The following is a 14,729-nucleotide window of genomic DNA, read 5'->3' on the forward strand; positions in this document are numbered from 1 at the left end:
CCGGTTTCCCCGGACACATTAAGCCATTAAGAACACTTAATGTAGATTCTACAGCCGGCCCATGTCCTAAATGAAGTCAAGAATTGTCCGTAGACATAGATACTGCAAACATGTTTGTTTTGACACTTGGATAAAAATCAATATAAGCAAATTCAAATATATACAATCTATTTCAAATAGGGATGTATTCCTGAGTAACGGCAGTGCAGGCAGACGTTCCTCAGTTGGCCTTTGGTACGTCTCTACTCTGCACTCCGCCGTCCAAAGTCGACCCATCCTTGGTAGTCCCGGCCCGGACACTCGTTCATCAACTCTGCGAACAATACAAACCTACATGAACCAAACAGAAAAGTTCAATGTGCATTTAAAGAGAACGACGATACACTTCACATTTGTCACGGTAGATGTTGGCATCTCTCTCTCTCTCGCACACACACAAGCACTTGACCCGACACCACCACATACCTGAGATGGCCTGCTTGATTTGCTTGGACATGAACTCGCGCTGGTCCTCCGACAGGTGCGCCATCCTCGCCATCCGTGCCATGCTCATTTGAGTGTCTTGCTCCCGCTTAGCGACGTTCTCCGCAGCATTCCACACTGCCTCCCTCCTGGCCAGTAGCTGTGGCAGTATCCCACCCTGTTTGGTGTTGCCATCCGACTTGGATACGGGTGATGTCAAACCAACCCCCACTAGCGCTGCCATGAGGACGTACACCAACAATCCACCCATTGCCATGCCTGGACGCAGAAGAAGAGTTTTCTTACAATATAGCTTTAGATTATTAAAAGTAGGGAATACAAAAAGGGTTTTTTTTGCATGGAAGTGACAGTGGAAATTACCTTAAAAGAGAGTGGACCGTATGTGACAGTCTGTACAAAACGAAGTCAGCAAGTGCGAATGATATTGCCAGTTGTCTGTGTCAGGTCTTTTATACACCAAGGTCTATCTAACCAATATGGTCAAAGAGCAATGTCTGATAACAATGTCCAAGATAGATCCCTTGATTGATTAAAAGAGACGATGGAAACTCCATGCGTAATGGATACTCAGTGCCAGAATGGGGCGCATCAATATTCTAATCGTTCACCTGGAAATGTGAGACAATAAAGTATAACTCAGACGTTCAATGGTGGTTGTGGTTACAGAAGAAGTCTACAACCCTGTCATAACACCGGTATCCAAGGCCAAGGACCACCAACTGTAACTTCCACTTGCATTGACAGGCAAGAAAAACAATGAATCGATCATTAAAAATGCCATGGGGAAAAAAATGGCAAGATGTCTATCACTGAGAAACACATTTGAAACACAAAGGCACCATATCATTACTGATGTTCTTAACTATAGACCTAGTTGTAAAAGGATTATGACAGCGATATCGTTATGGCGTAACCTTAACAACGGATGAGGAAGGGTTTTAAGTGATGACGTACGTCCTCCACTCCACTTATCTGGACTAAAGAGAGCATCATTGACTGGAACCAACATTAGAGTTGTGTACCTATATATTTTCTAAATGGTTAAGGAACTATCTTCTGTAAATATTATAGTCTTTAAAAGCTGTAAAAAAAAAAAAGATATGATATCCATTTAGAATGTTGTAAATGAAGCTTGTTAATATATATTTTTTTAAACACTGGAATTGTGGTCAGGATTCCACAGCCAAAGTGACATGCTGTTATGGAAATAGGAAACGAGATAATGGTTTAACATGGACCTGATGTCTCTTTTCATTGTGCACTTCACAGTAATGTAAAGTATCAACTCATTTATATAGGAAAACTGGAAGCCAGTCTGTCAGTTTCTGGCACTCCAAGGATGATGAGAATAGATAGGGGGGCTCTTTCCTAGGAAGACTGGAGGTGTGTGTGTGGTAACTGTGGTAATTGGTGTGTGTGTGAGATGTTGTTCGTTCAGTTCTGAGATGTGGGTGTGGAAGAGAGTGTATTGTAGAAATGGATCGTTAAAGGGAAATTAAAATGATAATTAAAAGCAAAAAAGCATGTAAGATTGTTGATGTCCTAGATTCGAAATAAACCCATTTCGTTAGGGTCCTTCCACTTCCAGCCCTCTAAATTGTGCTGGCCCAGTCGGTGCTGTGTCCATCTTCTTTACTAGGTGCATGTAACTTCCTGTAAAGGAGGTATACCACTCCCTTCAATACTTGCTTTATCATAATAGCCTAGACACACAGGCATTCCAGCTGACATTTGGAAGTAATCGCACATAGGCCAAAGACATATAGGACTCACCCTTTCGCTTTTGTTATTGTCTTACCTAATCGAGGCAGAACATCTCTACTTGTGACAATACAACCAAAGAAAACAGTAGAAATAACAGAATGCCTGCCAAGTGATTAGGCACGCAATGGTGTCTTGGTTTCCCAGACATTCCTCGGACATACTCTTGTCACGAGAATAGCCAAGTCAAACACTTCCTTTGAACCTTTAGTGTCACCAGAGACTACATAGATGCCATCAAGTGTGTGAATGATTTGTACTTTGGGAGGTAAAAAAATATATAATTGTCTGCTTACAGGGCCTTAAGAAAGTATTCACACCCCTTGGCTTTCTACACATTTTGAGTTACAGACGGAATTTAAAATTGATACAATTAACATTTTGTGTCACTGGCCTACACCAAATAAACCCATAATGTGAAAGTGGAATTATGTTTGTATTATATAATAAAATGTGAAACGCTGAAACGTCTTGAGTCAAAAAGTATTCAACCCCTTTGTTATGGCAAGCCTAAATAAATTCAATTGCTTAAAAAGTCACATAATAAGTTACATGGACTCACCCTGTGTACAATAATAGTGTTCAATATCATTTTTGAATGACTACCTCATCTCTGTACCAGACACATACAGTTATCTCCAAAGGTTCCTCTGTCAAGCAGTGAATTTCATACACAGATTCAGCCACAGAGACCAGGGAGGTTTCCAATGCCTCGTATAGAAGGGCACCGATTGGTAGATGGGTAGAAATGTAGAAAAGCAGAGAGTGAATATCCCTTTGAGCACGGTGAAGTTATTAATTACACTTTGGATGGTGTATGAATACACCCAGACATTACAAAGATACAGGCATCCTTTCTAACTCAGGAATCTGCGCAGGGATTTCATGAGGCCAATGGTGACTTTAAAACAGTTACAGTTTAATGGTAGTAATAGGAGAAAAGTAAGGGTGGATCAACAACATTGTAGTTATTCCACAACATTAACCTAAATTACAGAGTGAAAAGAAGGAAGCCTGTACATAAAAAAAATATTCCAAAACATGCATCCTGCTTGAAATAAGGCACTAAAATAAAACTGCAAAAAATGTGTCGAAGAAATTAACTTTATGTCCTGAATACAAAGCATTATGTTTGTGGCAAATCCAACACAACACATCACTGACTACCGCACTTCATATTTTCAAGCATGGTGGTGGCTGCATCATGTTATTGGTATGCTTGTCATCGGCAAGGACTAGGGATTTTTTTTAGGATAAAAATAAACTGAATAGAGCTAAGCACAGGCAAAATCCTAGAGTAAATCCTAGAGTTCATTCTGCTTTCTAACAGACACCGGGAGACAAATTCACCTTTCAGCAGGACAATAACCTAAAACACAAAGCCAAAAATATACTGGAGTTGCTTACCAAGACAAAATGGAATGTTCCAGAGTGGCCTAGTTCGTTTTTTTTGTGCTTATTTTGGCTTGAAAATCTATGGCAAGACTTGAAAATGGCTGTCTAGCAATGATCAACAACCAACTCGACAGAGCTTGAAGATTTAAAAAAAGAATATGTGCAAATATTTTACAATCCATGTGTGTACAGCTCTTAGAGACTCTTAGAGCCAGAATGACTCATAGCTGCAATCGCTGCCAAAGGTGATTCTAACATGTATTGACTCAGAGGTGTGAATACTTATGTAAATGAGATATTTCTGTATGTCATTTTCAATAAATGTGCAAACATTTCTAAAAACAAGTTTTCATTTTGTCATTATGGGGTATTGCGTGTATATGTGTGATATGTATTTTTTTTTAATTCCATTTTGAAATCAGGCTGTGACACAAACATGTGGAATAAGTCAAGGGGTGTGAATACTTTCTGAAGGCACTGTATCTGTGTGCTATTCATCAGTGATGATATTTGTTCAGGTGAAATGGCCCTGGGGATGTGTCTGTTCATGCTCTGAAAAGGTAAAACTCATTTATCATCATTACATGAAAAGAGGCAGGGCTCAATTCAGTCTAACCTGCCTTGCAGTGCTTACACAGCAGCTCATTTCCCCCATGATCAAATAAAATCCTAGAATGGTTTTCACTACAGTCAAAATCCAACTACAGACTCCTCTAACAGGTTGATGCTTGATGGTTTCAAATCAAATCAAAATGTATTTGTCACGTGTGCCGAATACAACAGGTGGAACCTTACAGTGAAATGCTTACTTAAGGCTCTAACCAATAGTGCAAGAAAGGTGTTAGGTGAACAATAGGTAAGTAAAGAAATAAAGCAACAGTAAAAAGACAGGCTACATACAGTAGCGAGGCTATAAAAGTAGCGAGGATACATACAGACACCGGTTAGTCAGGCTGATTGAGGTAGTATGTACATGTAGATATGGTTAAAGTGACTATGCATATATGATGAACAGAGAGTAGCAGTAGCGTAAAAGAGGGGTTAATGGGTGGTGGGACACAATGCAGATAGCCCGGTTAGCCAATGTGCAGGAGCATTGGTTGGTCGGCCCAATTGAGGTAGTATGCACACGAATGTATAGTTAAAGTGACTATGCATATGTGATATACAGGAGCGTAAAAAGAGGGGTTTGGGGGGCACACAATGCAAATTGTCCGGGTAGCCATTTCAGGAGCCTTATGGCTTGGGGGTAAAAACTGTTGCGAAGCCTTTTTGTCCTAGACTTGGCACTCCGGTACCGCTTAGGTCATAGGCCCAAAAAGTTTGGGAAGCCCTGTGTTATGAGAAGGTTGTATGCTAAATAGGCATAGGGCAACCACACTCTCACCAAACTCTAAGAAACATGTGGTTCTCAGAACGTTATGTGCTAGCTGGGATGTGGTTGTCTCACCTACCTAGTTTGAAATGAATTTCTGTAAATCGCTCCGGATTAGACTATCTGCTAATGACTAAAATGTCAAATGTAAACATTAACATATAGATGTCATATTACTATATTGAATAACGTTTTTGTACATTTTTTAAAATATTGATGTCACAAATGTATCATTTAATTTTTTTTATTTGTTACATTTGACTGTGTGAAACTGAATAGTAGTAACAAATACATGTCTGTCATTGAACAACCTCATTAGATAGTGAAAAAACACTGATCTCTTTTTGCTCGCGTTGAGGACAATACAGTGCCACTGACACGGCCCGCTACCAAAACCTGCGGGCTCTCCTTCACTGCAGCCGACGTGAATAAAACATTTAAACGTGTTAACCCTCGCAAGGCTGCAGGCCCAGACGGCATCCCCAGCCGCGTCCTCAGAGCATGCGCAGACCAGCTGGCTGGTGTGTTTACGGACATATTCAATCAATCCTTATCCCAATCTGCTGTTCCCACATGCTTCAAGTGGGCCACCATTGTTCCTGTTCCCAAGAAAGCTAAGGTAACTGAGCTAAACGACTACCGCCCCGCCCCGTAGCACTCACTTCCGTCATCATGAAGTGCTTTGAGAGACTAGTCAAGGACAGATATCACCTCCACCCTACCTGACACCCTAGACCCACTCCAATTTGCTTACCGCCCCAATAGGTCCACAGACGATGCAATTGCAACCACACTGCACACTGCCCTAGCCCATCTGGACAAGAGGAATACCTGTGTGAGAATGCTGTTGATCGACTACAGCTCAGCATTTAACACCATAGTATCCTCCAAACTCGTCATCAAGCTCGAGACCCTGGGTCTCGACCCCGCCCTGTGCAACTGGGTCCTGGACTTCCTGACGGGCCGCCCCCAGGTGGTGAGGGTAGGTAACAACATCTCCACCCCGCTGATCCTCAACACTGGGGCCCCACAATGGTGCGTTCTGAGCCCTCTCCTGTACTCCCTGTTCACCCACGACTGCGTGGCCATGCACGCCTCCAACTCAATCATCAAGTTTGCGGGCGACACTACAGTCGTAGGCTTGATTACCAACAACGACAAGACGGCCTACAGGGAGGAGGTGAGGGCCCTCAGAGTGTGGTGTCAGGAAAATAACCTCACACTCAACATCAACAAAACTAAGGAGATGATTGTGGACTTCAGAAAACAGCAGAGGGAGCACCCCCCCTATCCACATCGACGGGACAGTAGTGGAGAGGGTAGTACGTTTTATGTTCCTCGGCGTACACATCACGGACAAACTGAATTGGTCCACCCACACAGACAGCGTTGTGAAGAAGGCGCAGTAGCGCCTCTTCAACCTCAGGAGGCTGAAGAAATTTGGCTTGTCACCAAAAGCACTCACAAACTTCTACAGATGCACAATCGAGAGCATCCTGTCGGGCTGTATCACCGCCTGGTACGGCAACTGCTTCGCCCACAACTGTAAGGCTCTCCAGAGGGTAGTGAGGTCTGCACAACGCATCACCGGGGGCAAACTACCTGCCCTCCAGGACACCTACACCACCCGATGTCACAGGAAGGCCATAAAGATCATCAAGGACAATAACCACCCGAGCCACTGCCTGTTCACCCCGCTATCATCCAGAAGGCGAGGTCAGTACAGGTGCATCAAAGCAGGGACCGAGAGACTGAAAAACAGCTTATATCTCAAAGCCATCAGACTGTTAAACAGCCACCACTAACATTGAGTGGCTGCTGCCAACATACTGACTCAACTCCAGCCACTTTAAATTAACAATGGAAATAGGTGGAAATTGATGTAAAAAATGTATCACTAGCCACTTTAAACAATGCCACTTATTATAATGTTTACATACCCTACATTACTCATCTCATATGTAAATGTATATACTGTACTCGATACCATCTACTGCATCTTGCCTATGCCGTTCTGTACCATCACTCATTCACATATATTTATGTACATATTCTTTATCCCCTTACACTTGTGTGTATAAGACAGTAGTTGTGGAATTGTTAGGTTAGATTACTCGTCGGTTATTACCGCATTGTCGGGAACTAGAAGCACAAGCATTTCGCCACACTCGCATTAACATCTGCTAACATGTGTATGTGACAAATACAATTTGATTTGATTTGATTTGAAAAACACCAATCTCTTTCATAATTTCTGGAAACAATAAAAGATAATTGACCAACATTTCTGAAAATGGATATAGAGCGTTTTGGAATGAAACGGTTCAATTTATTCAGGCTGTTGTGTGGCTGTTTTGCATACACACTATCCAAACCAACATCTGAGAGAAAGTACTGAGTAGGCTAAATGTGAGGAATGTGAGGAATTATGAGGTTTATTCATATTTCAAATAAGGGTATAGTTACTGAACAGGACACCTGTGAATTCAGAATCAAAGCATGAGAACATCATCAAAGTGACTTAGGGCAAAATAGTAAGAAAACCTACTACACATCTTTGACAATGATTGAACACACTATTCAACCAACTAATCTGAGAGCAAGTAGACGGAGTAGACAAAGTAACAACATTGAATGTGTTGAATTTATGAACAGTTTATAGTGGTTCTACATCTACATTTCAAAAAGATGACTGTTAATGACCATCTTTTCAAATGGATAGAATGATGGAAAATCATCAAATGTAAGTGACGGAGTGACTTGGTGCAACATTTTAGTTTGGCAAAATAATAAACACATACAATATTTAGCCTACAAATCCTTGAAAATAATATATTTTTTAAAATATATAAAAAAATATTGCCAATTTCAGTAAACAAACCAAAATGTAATTGAAAATGGATGTCTGCAACCATGGAATGCCAGCTTTTACAAAACACATTTAGTAAAGCTGTCTGACTTGCCAGTCTATACCTGTCAAACACACTGCCTTTCATAAGTCACAACATTTACTGAACCATTAATTTCCTTCGTTGTTGTAAGCCCTGTATCCACCCACTGAACAAAACAATTAGATATACCTTAATTCCAAGGAATAATGGTGACGCAGTCAATCATTCTTAACCCAACTGTATAAAACGCTCGAGGACACGAAGGGGGTTATTTTACCTGATTCCTCAACTACGAAGAACGCACTTTAACCTCCCAGGACGCATCGCCAGACTATCTCTCGCCATGTCCATTGTAGCCAGTCGCAGTAGTAGCCTTAGATACAGCTCAGGTAGCGGTGTCGTTTCGAGTGGCCTCAGTTCGTCCGGTGGGATGCCGTTTTCCAGCGGTTTGGGATACGGTAGGTCCCGTATGAGCGTGTCCTCTGTTGGGAGCAGTCGCTCGCCGAGTGTATATGGAGGTGCCGGGGGATACGGCACCCGTATCTCTCAATCTTCTTTCTCTACGGACGGGCCAGGTCAGATCACTATCGGTGCCAACGAGAAGCATACCATGCAGAATCTGAACGATCGTTTGGCCCGCTACCTGGAAAAGGTAAGGAAGAATGATGGAGATGTGGATAGAGATTAGGCGCGCTGCGGGATATTACGCACAGCCCAGATTATGGAGACCGAAAGACAAGGCAGAGTCTTTTCAAAACACTACATAGTCGATGATACAGAATGGTTTTTATTAGAAAGTGAACTTTAATCTTTGTTAGAAAGCATTTTTGTTTTAAACAACCCCTTTCATCAATACTATCTACAACGTTCAGTAAAAAGGGATAATACAGTCGGCTACAGTAATATGTACATATTTAAACAACGTTTACTTAACTTGTAACTTTTTAAAACGATTTATTCCATCATTGTTTCTGATTGTAAAATTGCTATTGAGAAGAAACAGTAACCTGTAGTTTGCTGTAAAGCTCCAATGAAAGTCTCCAGTACAAGTCCAAGTCTTTGGTTGTATATATACTTCGGTATCAAAAGAAAATGAAATTGGTCAAATATACTTTAAGTATCAAAAGTAAAAGTGGAAATCCTTTCACATTCCTTATATTAAGCAACCCAGACGGCACACTTATTTATTTACATTCTTTGTACTGATTGTCAGGGGCACACTCCAACGCTCTGACATAATTTACAACCAAAGCATGTGTTAGTGAGTCCACCAGTTCAGAGGCAGTAGGGATGACCAGGGATGTTCTCTTGATAAGAGTGTGCATTTGACCATCTTCCTTTCCTGCTTAGCATTCAAGGTGTAATGACTACTTTTGGGTGTCAGGGACAATCTATGGAGTAAAAAATACACTATTTTCTTTAGGAATGTAGTGGAGTAAAAACAACAGTTGTAAAAAATATAAATAGTAAACTAAAGTAAAGATACCCAAAATACTTAGGTAGTACTTTAAAGTATTTTTACTTAAGTACTTTACACCACTGATGAGTACAATGACATAGCAGGATTTGATCATTTATTTATATTCCATTATGTTGGGGATTATTTAATGGGAGTGCACAGATTCACTTAACGTGATGGGATGCGCCCCAAATGGCATCCTATTCCCTATGTAGTGCATAACAGGGCCCATAGGGCTCTGGACAAAAGTAATGCTCTATATAGGGAATAGGGTGCCATTTCGGATAGACCCATGAACTGAACTGATTCCTTCCACTCTCTGTGTACACAGGTGCGCTCTCTAGAGGCAGCCAATAGCAAGTTGGAGTTGCAGATCAAAGAGTTCTACGAGATGAGATCACCGACTCACAAGAAGGACCTCAGTGGATTCTATGCCACCATCACAGACATCCGCAACAAGGTACTTCTGGGTAATGGGGCGGCAGGGTAGCCTGGTTAGAGCGGTGGACTAGTAACCGGAAGGTTGCAAGTTCAAACCCCCAAGCTGACAAGGTACAAATCTGTCGTTCTGCCCCTGAACAGGCAATTAACCCACTGTTCCTAGGCCATCATTGAAAATAAGAATTTGTTCTTAACTGACTTGCATAGTTAAATAAAGGTAAACATTTACAAAAAAAATGTAGTCTTAATGTAGCAACACACTGGTTGAATCAATATTGTTTCCATGTGATTTTAATGTAATTATGTTGAATAGACGTTTAATTGACGTCTGTGCCAGTGGGAAGGGAGGTGGGGATAGGATTTAGAGGATGCCAACAGGTTTGTGAAAGAAGCGAGTCACTAGAATGAATTACAGTGCATTCGGAAAGTATTCAGACCCTTTGACTATTTCCACATTTTGTTACGTTACAGCCTTATTCTCGAATTGATTAAATCGTTTTTCCCCCTGTCATCAATATACACACAGTACCTCATAATGACAAAGCAAAAACAGGTTTGTAGATATTTTTGCAAATGTATAAAAAATAGAAAACTGAAATATTATATTTATATATGTATTCAGACTCTTTACTCAGTACTTTGTTGAAGCACCTTTGGCAGCGAATTACAGCCTCAAGTTTTCTTGGGTATGACGCTACATGCTTGGCACACCTGTATTTGGGGAGTTTCTCCCATTCCTCGCTGCAGATCCTCTCAAGCTCTGTCAGGTTGGATGGGTAGCTTCGCTGAACAGCTATTTTCAGGTCTCTCCAGCGATGTTCGATCGGGTTCAAGTCTGGGCTCTGGCTGGGCCACTCAAAGACATTCAGAGACTTGTCCCGAAGCCACTCCTGCATTGTCTTGGCTGTGTGCTTAGGGTCGTTGTCCTGTTGGAAGGTAAACCTTTGACCAGTCTGAGATCCTGAGCGCTCTGGAGCCGGTTTTCATCAAGGATCTCTCTGTTCTTTGCTCTGTTCATCTTTGCTTCGATCCTGACTAATCTCCCAGTCCTTGCCGCTGAAAAACATACCAAAGCATGATGCTGCCACCACCATGCTTCACTGTAGGGATGGTGATTTACAACCAAAATTGTTGTATATGAATGAACAGTAGACATGAACCTGATCTGCTGATCTAAACACATGATATCCCATACATAGTTGACTCTGATATTACATTCCATTGACTGTGGCTGTCCTCCTGTTCCTAGATCCATGCCAGGTCTGTGGAGAACGCTCAGATGATCCTGCGGGTGGATAATGCCAGAGTTGCAGCTGATGACTTCAAGATGAAGTAGGTGCACTTCCTGTTTGTACTGTACACAGCCTCTGTGAGTGTACTGTTTCTATTTGTAGCTTTGGCCTATAGGTTTGAGATTGAGTAGATCCAATCCTCCCAGATCTACAGAAATGTTTATGGGGGTATGCAGGAACTATGGATCAGTTCATGGTTGGGCAAGTTGTATCTTGGTTTGTTGTGAGAAGGAACTAATCAAGCCCTCTGCTTTCCTCAACCCCTGTAGGTTCGAGACGGAGGTTAACATGCGTATGACCTTGGAACTGGATGTTGCTCGTCTGAGAGGAGTGCTGGACAGCTTTATGCTCGCCAGAGGAGACCTGGACATGCAGATTGAGGGGCTGAAGGAGGAGCTGGTCTACCTCAGGAAGAACCATGAGGAGGTAACCTCCTCATTTCTCCTCACACACTCAAGTCTTAACGCTTGTGCTGTTGGCTGAAGTGCCAATATGCAAGGACAGCCACATGTGATTTTTCATTTGGACACAATGACTTCCCCTGTAGTTTTTGTAATATTTTTGCACTTGAATTTATTTATTAATTCTCTTTGTGTTTAAACATTTCCATGTTTGGCCCCAAGGGGACAAAACCCACACACAACACATCTAGGGCAACTTCTCTGTTATTTGTCCTCAAATTTACGGTATCTGATTGTTTTCGGGTGCTTTTGCCCTTCCCTGTGTATACGCGAACTAGACATCCCAGGTATTATAACTCAATTTGTCCCCCTTTTCCTGTTGTTAGGAGATGCATTTGATACGGACACAGCCGTGTGGTGCTGTGAATGTGGAGATGGACTGTGCTTCCTCAGTGGACATGAGCAAGGTGCTGGAGGAGATGAGGACCCAGTATGAGGGCATGGTGGCGAAGAACCAGAGAGATGCTGCCAAGTGGTTTGAGAGCAAGGTGAGACAACCTGAAAATAGGACAGGGGGCCTCGAAGGGTGTGGGCCTGGGTCCCTAAATGTGTTTTGTGGGAGGCACAATTGACATCTATTTTGTGAAGTGGTACTATACTTTTGACTAATAGTTTGTGTGTGTGTGTGTGTGTGTGTGTGTGTGTGTGTGTGTGTGTGTGTGTGTGTGTGTGTGTGTGTGTCAGGTGGAGGTGCTTCAGAGCCAGATCACCACCAGCACCACAGAGGTGAAGACCTCTCAGTCTCAGGTGACCGACCTGAAGAGGACCTTCCAGAGCCTGGAGATTGAACTGCATGGCCTGCTCACTCAGGTATGATGTCTAACCATCTTAGTGAATCAGCATCCCTAAATATATAGCATTTCTCTTTACCCTATCTTTGTTCCTAAAATATGGAATTCCATTAGGTTTTTAAAGGAACATTACACTCCAAAATCAAAGTTTGTTAGAAGTTTTCAGACCTCCACAGTGGTCTAATGTCAAGGTGTTCTAACACCTTCATGTCTCTGCCCTTCATCTCCCTCTTTATACATTTCTACTACCCTCTCCTTCCTTCCGTCTCCATTTTCTTCATCCCTTACTGACATAAACACATTCCTGTAGAAGGGGTACCTGGAGCAGAGCGTCGCTGATATAAACGGCCGCCACGGCTCCCAGCTGAGCCAGCTGCAGGTTTGTATCAACAGCATGGAGGAGGAGCTGCAGCAGCTCAACGTCAGCATCCAGCAGCAGGCCTCCGAGTACCAGATCCTCCTGGACATCAAGATGAGGCTGGAGATGGAGATCGCTGAGTACAGGAGGCTGCTGGATGGAGAGGGATTCAGGTGAGAGGGGATAATAGAGGGGCAGGAAAGAGAGGGAGGTGGAAGGGATGGGGTGAAGACAGCTGTTTATTGGCACCTCACTGCAAACAGTGAGGTCCAGGGGTATGTCATACTGTCATACTTGAGTAAAAGTAAAGATACCTTAATAGAAAATGACTAAAATAAAAGTAAAAGTCACCCAGTAAAATTCTACTTGTGTAAAAGTATAAAAGTATTTGGTTTAAAATATGCTTAAGTATCAAAAGTAAAAGTGTAAATCATTTCAAATTCCTTATTTTAAGCAAACCAGATGGCACCATTTTCTTGTTTTTTTAAATTACGGAATGCCGGGGCACACTCCAACACATAATTTACAACCAAAACATGTGTTTAGTGAGTCCGCCAGATCAGAGGCAGTAGGGATGACCAGGAATGTTCGTTTGATAAGTCTGTGAATCGTACTATTTTCCTGTCCTGCTAAGCATTCAAAATGTAACAAGCACTTTTAGGTGTCAAGGAAAAGTACAATATTTTCATAAGCAATGTAGTGAAGTAAAGGTAAAAGTAGTCAAAAATGTAAATCCTTAAGTACAGATACCCCCAAAAACTACTTAAGTTACACCACTGATTGCAAACTAGTAGATAAAGATGGTGAGTTTAGCTGATCGTAAGTGTTCTTCCCGTGTGTCTTCCAGTAAGCATGTGGAGACCAGACAGGAGGTCAGGAAAGTGATCGTGGTCGAGAAGATCCAGGAAGTACAACAAGTCCAGGAAGTGGTGGAAGGTGAGCAAGCAGAGAATAATTAATCAAATGAATGAATCAAGTTTTGTTCCCCATAATACACACAATTAATGAATGAATGAATTCCTGTTTTGTGGCCCTTTCCACAGAGCATAACCCCCACATGCAGAAGCGGGTGAGGGTGATCGTGGAGGAGATGGTGGATGGGAAGGTGGTGTCCACCTCAGTTGATGAGAAGGTCCAGGATTTGAACTAACTGAGAAGGCCAGATAGTTCTGGAATCTGGTGAAGCGGTAACGGACCAAACATACCCCTGGACCACACATACCCCTGGACCACACATACCCCTGGACCACACATACCCCTGGACCACACATATCCCTGGACCACACATATCCCTGGACCACACATATCCCTGGTGACGGGTGTTCAATCCCCATCTATATATATATAAATCATGTCATGGTTGCATACTGTAATATTTCCCTTTAGACAGGATTGCATCAGCTGAATGATAACTGATATAATTTACTCGTGTTACCTTATAACTCTTATATGTCTCGATCATGTGGCAACTTGAATATTATTTCTCGTGTGCTTTTGTTCCATTTGTGGCCACCAGGTGACGTCTCTCATTTTAACATCTTTGGCCAGTGCAATTAAAAGTGAAAATGATTGTGTGAAAAGTGGAAACAGATTATTCCAGTTACATAAGTGACATCAGGGAAAATATGACTCATGTCATCAGCCATTATAAAGCTATTTTAGCTCCATTATATCCTCCCAGGACCACAAGCCGTGTATGTTCTCTGGACTCTATGACAAGGTTAAAGTTCATGTTCTGTAGGCCTACGACACTGACACTACATGTTACATTTGGCTGTTGATTAAATATAGATGTCAATGCATTTCAGGGCGCTGATATCATAATTGAGGGTGCGTTGTTGTCCTCTAAAAAGCTGAAAAGAAACACCTTTACAGCAGTGGCGGTCGGTGCCGTTTAAGATGAGGGAGGACGACAATTGTTTTTATAAGCGTGGCCTTATTTCTATTGCACCATATTGGATGAGTGTCATTCATATTCCATTCACCCAGTTCAATGTAACAATGACAGGTTTAGGCTTCCTC

The 14,729-nt window shown here is 42.1% G+C and overlaps 2 protein-coding genes across 2 annotated transcripts; one reads left to right on the forward strand and one right to left on the reverse strand.

Moving 5' to 3' along the window:
* Positions 1 to 242: 242 nt before the first annotated feature.
* On the reverse strand, positions 243 to 739 carry LOC139423833 (cholecystokinin-like). Its single transcript, XM_071175472.1, has 2 exons — positions 466 to 739; positions 243 to 313 (listed from the first exon to the last, which is right to left on the reverse strand). The coding sequence occupies exons 1-2, from the start codon at positions 737 to 739 to the stop codon at positions 243 to 245; spliced, it is 345 nt and encodes a 114-aa protein (XP_071031573.1).
* A 7,471-nt stretch (positions 740 to 8,210) lies between these two features.
* On the forward strand, positions 8,211 to 14,243 carry LOC139423834 (keratin, type I cytoskeletal 19-like). Its single transcript, XM_071175473.1, has 9 exons — positions 8,211 to 8,557; positions 9,696 to 9,824; positions 11,055 to 11,137; positions 11,367 to 11,523; positions 11,885 to 12,046; positions 12,243 to 12,368; positions 12,660 to 12,880; positions 13,555 to 13,643; positions 13,751 to 14,243. Exons 1-9 carry the CDS (start codon positions 8,249 to 8,251, stop codon positions 13,855 to 13,857), a joined length of 1,383 nt encoding a protein of 460 aa, XP_071031574.1. The 5' UTR covers positions 8,211 to 8,248; the 3' UTR covers positions 13,858 to 14,243.
* Positions 14,244 to 14,729: the final 486 nt, after the last annotated feature.

This window comes from Oncorhynchus clarkii, chromosome 13, assembly GCF_045791955.1.
Source record: "Oncorhynchus clarkii lewisi isolate Uvic-CL-2024 chromosome 13, UVic_Ocla_1.0, whole genome shotgun sequence".
Taxonomy (NCBI): Eukaryota; Metazoa; Chordata; class Actinopteri; order Salmoniformes; family Salmonidae; genus Oncorhynchus; species Oncorhynchus clarkii.

What these genes read in the sequence shown, in the direction of transcription:
- LOC139423833 (XM_071175472.1), bottom strand. Translation starts at nt 739, where the DNA reads ATGGCAATGGGTGGATTGTTGGTGTACGTCCTCATGGCAGCGCTAGTG. An exon ending in AATCAAGCAGGCCATCTCAG is followed by an intron (nt 314 to 465) that starts GTATGTGGTGGT and finishes TATTGTTCGCAG; the next exon opens with AGTTGATGAACGAGTGTCCG.
- LOC139423834 (XM_071175473.1), top strand. Translation starts at nt 8,249, where the DNA reads ATGTCCATTGTAGCCAGTCGCAGTAGTAGCCTTAGATACAGCTCAGGT. An exon ending in TCACAGACATCCGCAACAAG is followed by an intron (nt 9,825 to 11,054) that starts GTACTTCTGGGT and finishes TCCTGTTCCTAG; the next exon opens with ATCCATGCCAGGTCTGTGGA. An exon ending in AGTCCAGGAAGTGGTGGAAG is followed by an intron (nt 13,644 to 13,750) that starts GTGAGCAAGCAG and finishes CCCTTTCCACAG; the next exon opens with AGCATAACCCCCACATGCAG.